This window comes from Neolamprologus brichardi, chromosome 9 (assembly GCF_056152115.1).
Source record: "Neolamprologus brichardi isolate AB-2024 chromosome 9, ASM5615211v1, whole genome shotgun sequence".
Classification (NCBI taxonomy): Eukaryota; Metazoa; Chordata; class Actinopteri; order Cichliformes; family Cichlidae; genus Neolamprologus; species Neolamprologus brichardi.
This window is the reverse complement of record NC_142112.1, coordinates 10,071,150-10,078,362: the sequence shown is the minus strand read 5'-3', so window position 1 is coordinate 10,078,362 and position 7,213 is coordinate 10,071,150. Positions and strand designations below refer to the sequence as shown.

General features: G+C 46.9%; 1 protein-coding gene across 1 annotated transcript; it reads right to left on the bottom strand.

Annotated features, from left to right (window-relative positions):
* Nucleotides 1–238: 238 nt before the first annotated feature.
* irf2bp2b (interferon regulatory factor 2 binding protein 2b) lies at nt 239–2,757 on the bottom strand. The gene is made up of 2 exons (XM_006809591.3): nt 1,713–2,757; nt 239–1,414 (listed from the first exon to the last, which is right to left on the bottom strand). Exons 1-2 carry the CDS (start codon nt 2,476–2,478, stop codon nt 672–674), a joined length of 1,509 nt encoding a protein of 502 aa, XP_006809654.1. The 5' UTR covers nt 2,479–2,757; the 3' UTR covers nt 239–671.
* Nucleotides 2,758–7,213: the final 4,456 nt, after the last annotated feature.

Genomic DNA, 7,213 nt, shown 5'->3' with positions numbered 1-7,213 from the left:
TGAGCAGCCTCGGCTCACCCACGTGTGATTTACAGTACACAGCATTTATGCAACGCACGTCTACTGCGGCCTTCACCCCCCCTCCTCGCTCCCTGACTTTTCCCTTCCACCCACTGTTCCCTGGAAGCCATTTGTTCCTGCTGGGAGGGATTGCATCATGACTGATTCACAATCAGGCCATGACTCTGCGACCAGCTCCAGGATAACGGAAAATAAGCAAACCACAGAGACACTGGGGTATTATTACAAGGTCTGAAACTGTATTTGGCAAGTTTTTTCTTAAACAAGTGCATACATGTACAGCTAGAAGCATTTTTTTGTTTCATTTATTAAAGGATTTTTGCCAAGTGCTCAAATTAGTCACATTCTATGCTGGACAGGGACTGTCTGCAGACCTAACGTACAACGACAGACTGAGAAGAAACAGCTGTGGTGGGAAAAAGGAAAAGTCTTACTGGGAACACAGTAAGAAACACAATGTATTAAAGAAAAAAGTCAAATTTTACAGCCACATTTATGAAGTATACACTCCCTGTGTTCACTATGTACATGTCTGCCAGCTCCTCTGAGGTTTGCTGGGTGAGCTGCGTCTGTTACTTTATGTCCTGCTGTTGTTGCCATACTTGGGTTACAAAGGGAAACAAGTTCACGAGAAGCAGTCGGAGAACTTTTTAAGGGTCCCGCTCCTTTTTTACCTTTATATCTCCGGCCAATATGGTGGTTATTTCCCCCTGCATGAAGGCCCAGGGTACATTGGAGCCAACCAGCGGGCACCTTTCACCACTGGGACAGTACACCTCGCCGGTGGCCCCCTGCTGCTTGATGCTCTCCCGGGAGCAGGGGAAACAGAACTTGTGAGAGGGCACTGAAGGGCACTGGACAAAATGAGTGTCCTCTAGCCGCTCGTGGCACAGAGTGCAGCACAGCGGCACGCTGCCCGGGGGCACGGAGGAATCCGGAATGCTCTGTGGCGGTGGCTCCATACTGCCGGGACCGTGTGGGGCAGAGGGGTTGGCACTCACAGGCCCCTCTCTCTGGGCCAACCTCCTCTGTGAGGGTGACAGGGGGCTCCCGCTGTTCCGTCGCGCCCCCGCCACGGTGGAATGTACCTGGCTGCCGTCCTTAGGCGAGCCCGTGCTGCCTGCGTTATCAGTGGCGAGGATGAGTGCAGTCATGGGAGACTGGCCATTCTGCGCTGTGGCAGCCTCAGGTGGTGTGGTGCGGGAGTGGGGGGAGATGGTGGATGGAGGCGCTGCAGAGAAGCCTGGCAGGGCAGCTGGGGGCATCTTCAGGACTTCGGAGGGCGAGGGGAGCCATGGCTGGCCCTCGCTGCCGTTCAGCTTGGGGACACTGCTCTCACAGTCTGGCTCGGGGGAGGCCTTCCTCTTCCCAGGCCGAGGGTGCTTCCCTCTGTCTGTGCAAAGGAAAAGCAGCAGGGTTAACAGCCACACTAACATCCCGGCCTGTGCAGAGTACGAGGCAGGAAATTTCTAAACACCCTTCCCCCAACAACCACACGCACACACCTGCTCCCGTACTGCTGTCTCACACGAGAGGTGAGCGGGTGCGTGCCAGCAGCGTGGCTGGGCGGACCCTTCACGATGGCGTAAATCCACGACACACCGTGTGTGAAGTGCTGACACATTAGTTCCCGTTTTCATGGCGCGTGCCAGCTCACCACATTTAGTGCAGACACAAAACAAACAGCCTACCTGTTTTTGAGGAAGTGCCGCTCATTTCGTACGCCATGACCCGCTGCATGGCGGTGTGGTCCTTCTTTACCCTGCCGTCGAACGTGTGCAGCATCAGGTCCCTGACAGTTTTGCCTTTGTTTATCCAGTCCTTGTGGCTGTCCGACATGTCCGACATGCTGTCCGCCCGGTGCTTGTCTTTCAGCTCCTCCGGGCGTTTGCCGTGCTCCCCGGGGACAGGCGCGATCAGAGCGCCGGGCAGACCGATCTGTGTCGGGCGGCCGCTGAGTGGATGTATGGCAGGTATCGCGCCGTTTACCAAAGGCACCAAGTTAGGAGGAACCGTGCTAGTCCTGCGGGGGTTGGGGCTTTGGCGGTTTAGCTCAGGTGGCTCGTCGGGTTTGGGAAATCCGTTGGGCATCGGGAGGCCGTTCGCCTGCCTGCCCGCCTGGTACTCCGGGCCCAGCCGCGGCGGCCTGTCTGACAGCGGATAACGATCCAGAGGTTGAGGGGGACGAGAGCCCAGGTCCCCAACCGAGTGATTGAGCTCTTTCCCGGCGTGCTGGGGCTTCCCCGGGCCGGGAGAGCGGCCCTCCTGAAAGCCGTGTGCTCTCTTTAGCTGCCTGGCAGTCTCGATAACGAATTCAATCCGGTCGGCACCTTCGTAGTTCACACAACCACGGCAGACGGGTTCGGTAAAATCCCAGATCATCGCCCACGGCATGCGGGGCAGATCGCATAAATAGCAGGACTGCCTTCTGGAGGCAGCGACCGCCGTGGAAGACATATTGTATCCCCGAAGCGATTTCAAAATGTCCGACGGCTTGTTTACGTCGCGGAGAAGACGGAGAAAAAGACGTCAACGAGAATAAAATTGGCTGATTTCGTCCTCACGAAGAAGAACAGAGCACCATAGCTGTAGCTGTTCCCTCGGCGCGCCTCCGTCTGAGCTCGCGCTTACAACTCAGCTCCAGCTCTCAACGTACGGCCGTGACGTCAGCACAGACACTCTGCTCGTGCTCCTGGGTTCTATTTACTGGATTCTTCGACGACGCGCATGCGGGACCCTTTGTCCGGAGCGTTTACGTTAGAAGATATTGTATGCCCGCGAAGAGGGACAACTCTGTGTTTTATTGGGAGCGTAATAAAACACGGCAGCGACCGTAGAGCCAGAATTATCTTTATTTTTTAGTTTGTGCGCACAAACAAGGAATTTGACACCGGCTCACTTTGCTTTTCATCATACAAAAAAAAACTTTATTTACAGCATGTTGAAAAGTAACATACATAGTCACATTATATGCAGAAAGTGTGTATACTTCATTATAATCTAATCTGCTGCTGGGTCTCTTTCACTCGGCAGGAATTGCGGCTCCTAAAACACACCAAAAACACCTGTTCAATGAAGAAAAATCCTTTCACTTTGATCTGTGTCAAACTGAAGTCATTTCCACATTTCCAGGCTGTGGGACTGTAAGCTTTCATATTTAAATGATCCAATTTAAAGTTTCACAGCACTAGAATAAAGATTTTCTCCAGCATTAATTTCAATTCAATTCAATTTTATTTATACAGCGCTAATTCACAACAACAGTTGCTTTAAGGCACTTTATATTGTAAGGTAGACCCTACAATAATACATACAGAGTGTACATATATATATATATATATATATATATATATATATATAGAGAGAGAGAGAGAGAGAGAGAGAGAGAGAGAGAGAGAGAGAGATATGACCCCCTATGAGCAGCACTTTGGCGACAGTGGGAAGGAAAAACTCCCTTTTAACAGGAAGAAACCTCTGGCAGAACCAGGCTCAGGGAGGGGCGGGGCATCTGCTACCACCGGTTGAGAGAAGGAAAACAGACCAATTTCTTATCTTCACTGCAACACTGATTCTTTTTACTGTTAATTTTTAATGTTCTTTAAAGATTTCAATTTATCATCATCTGATAATGTCTTCGATGGAGTGAGCAGCATTCAAAGGATATTTTTCTGAAAGGTGTTCCTTGAGCCATGTGACCTGAGAGATTTTGTTAAACCAGTTAACACAAAGAAAGCCCGGCTGTGTTGAACTTCCTTTGTAAGACACCCCTCAGACCTTACAGAGTGTTTTTACAAAGCAGGAACGTCCAGAGCTGAAAGATGAAGCCAACACGGAGGTGCCATGTTTACTTTGTTCTGTTATACTAATATGCAAATTTAACTCTTTCTGTATTAGTGGTAAAATAGCAAAACATTAGAGATACATCAGTATAAAACAAATTTCCCACATGTGGGACTAACAAAGTTTATCTTATCTTATCTTATAACCTTGAAAAATATAAACAACAACATTATAATTGCAACAACTAGTTAAATACAGTCACTGTGTGTGTATAATTTAAATTTATTGTAATGACACTACACATGTAAAAAGACAATAACATAACAAACAAGGCTGTGTCTGGTTCCAAATGCAGTTTGTAAAGACACCGGCACCGACCTGCTCCACGACATATTATACTTGGTTTGAAAATGGATGCGTGGAGTTTGAAGCAGAGTGGGACCTCTCTTCATTCAGTTCTTATCTTTGTCTGCAGGGCTCCAAGTGTTTTTCTAAACCAAAGATGCAGACAGTGAAAAAATAATCGTCCGATTTAAATAATCAACTCTGCAGTGTCAAGGCAACAAGTGTTAAAGCAGTTCTGTTCAGCGGTGTGACGCTGAGTGGGTGTTAAATCCTTCTGTTGCATTCCAGTCTCGTTGCCAGGCACATCTGACATCAACACTGCAGAAGCCAATCCCAGAATTAAGCTGCTGTTACCAGGCAAACTGTAGACCTCCCTTCTATTCAGACTTCTGCTGAGCTGAAATGATCATTTTCCTCTCACTTGCATGAATAGTTATAGCAATAGAAAGCAATAACACAACTGGCAGTAATTCAACCAAAACCTACTTTTTGAAGTAAAATATTATAGAATTGAAAAGTATTTAAAAATGATAGTAATAGAAAGCCATTAAATTTAAAGTGATAATATACACAGTTGCATGTATTTTCAAGTGTATTAAATGCAGGTAAAGCCCGAAGGCACAGAATAATCAGCATCATTGATTAGAAATAAGTACAGTGTAGAAAACTGGTGCTAAAAACACCCGTGAGCCATCATATAGATGTCCATTTATCCATCTATTTTCTACAGAGACACCCAGATCTCATTCTTCCTGGTCATCATCTCCAGATCTACTGGGTGGACACCACAAATCAGCCAGCATGTCCTGGACACCATCCACAGCTCATGGCCATAGTTCAGGGTAGAAACACAGACTGATACAACATAGGAACATAAACAATTGACCAGTCATCCAACAGCTTATTTTTTTTCCATTTTCGCTCTATTTGACTGCAAACTATCCCAGTGTGAGCTGAAGATCACAGACCGAGGAGGCCAAAGGAACCATATCATCTGCAAAAAGCAGAGGCGTAGCAGAGATAAGGCACCAGAGTCAGCCCCTACTTGGGTGAGCCTAGAAGTTCTGTACATTCAATTATGAAAGAGAGAAACAATTAGAGAGGTGACCTTGGTCCCAAAAGCAAGAATTGTTAGGCAATGCTCACTCAATTCACTTTATTTATCTAGTGGCAAATCACAACTATAGTTGCTTCTACATAGTAAGGTAGAGACCGTACAATCATCATTTCTCCAGTCAGGCTTCAAGACATCATGATGTGCCTCATTTGCTCAGTCAGATGATGGAGGCAATGAGGGAAAGGAAGTAAGAGGGGAAAAGCAGAACAATGGTCGTGTCCAAATTCACGGGCTGCTTCCTCCTGAGGCCGCATTTGTAGACCGATTACGTCACAGCGACGCGCCGAAGGCCGTCCAAATTCATAGACGCCTCCGAATGCAGCTGACAAATGCGTCCTCCTTTTCCCCGAATTTGAAGGATGGGTCGGGTGTGTTCTTCGTGGCCTACCATATCCTAGAATTCATAGCGCGGCCCAGCCAAACTCCAGTTTCCATTAATGGCGGCCGCTACTAAGTTTTAAAATGACTCTTATTAATCTTTCTGGGTCTCAAAATAAACTTTTAACATATTTTCAGGCGAGAAAGTAGCTGTGTAAACATCAAACATCTGCTCGGTTTATCAAGATATCGCATATTTGCAAAAGTGCTTCGACGTTTTCGGAGACGTCTGTTACCCACCGGCTCGATAGCTCGCCGGGAGCTCGAGGGTCACTGAAGCCGCCGAGAACGGCACAACTCCCGGCACATCATTTTCAGATCACCGCGGACTTAACTGTTGGTGGAGTTTACCTCTCTGTTTCCTTCCAGTCAATCAAAAAACTGCTGAGTGGCCAGAAATGGATGAGAGGACTGTGTCAACACAACATGTAGTTACATTTGTAATGGGTAGGTGGAGGTCAGATTAAGGTTTGGGGTTTAAGAAGGCTTTGCTGTTAATGGGTTCCAATAAGAAATTTAATGCAAAACGACCAATGCCAAACCTGTAATTCAGTGACAAGCAAAAAGGACTTTTTGGAGACAATTTAGACTCGGGCATTGTTTGAGGAGCTTGGAAAGAAAAGTCTCTGGACTTCTTTAAGTTTATTGAAGCTGTTTCACCTCTTATCCAAGAAGCTTCTTTAGTTTTAAGAGCCACTGGTGGAGAGTCCCTGATTTTTAAGCCCGTCTCAAAGAGTGTCTCAAAGAGGGTCATGGACCCCCTATTGATCCTCTGCCTAATCACACGAGCCAAGGTGTGAAAACGGGTGTGGGTCACAATCAGCCAAGGCTTCAGGTGAACCCACTGTGAGACCTTGCCCCACCCTGTCATGTGACTTACTGAGAACAATTGACCCAAGATGGAAGGGGGGAGGGGGGGGGGGGGTTAAGGCATCTGGGAAGGATCTCCAAACTGAACAATACATGGTAGACAGTAGACTCAGGCATGTAGGATTATTCCTACTCTCATTGCCAAAACTTGAGAGAACATTTTTAAACAGATCAAGAATGACTGTACTTTCTAATGAAGCTCATATCCTTATGGAGATCTTCTTCTGTGGTAGTGAGCACCATCTAGTTTGCAGCGTCAGTGCCAGAAATGCCAGCAGGATGAACAAACTACTCTGCGAGGCCGGAAGCATCATTGGTCAGAATTTGTTTGAGTCAGTGAGGGCCAGGAGGTCACTGAACCTCCCCTCTCCATCACAGACAGCCCATCACACCCACTCCACACCTCTGAGGCAGCAGTGATTCAGCCTCGCTGCCATAAAGAGCACTTTAGAAAACCTCTCTCTATAAAGCTGTATAATAACTTCATTCTGTGACAGGTTTACACGCCTGTCAGGCAAAAGATGCCAAACATTGTTTATTATAGCTTCATGCAGCCATTTATCTTACATCTATAGTGTACAGATTATTTATTAAAGCAATTTGCACTTCTCTGATACACAACGTCAGTCTTACTTTCATTGTTTTTAACTAAATTCATTTTAATTTTCTTTGGGGTTTGTTTTTTTTATCACTGCTGTATAT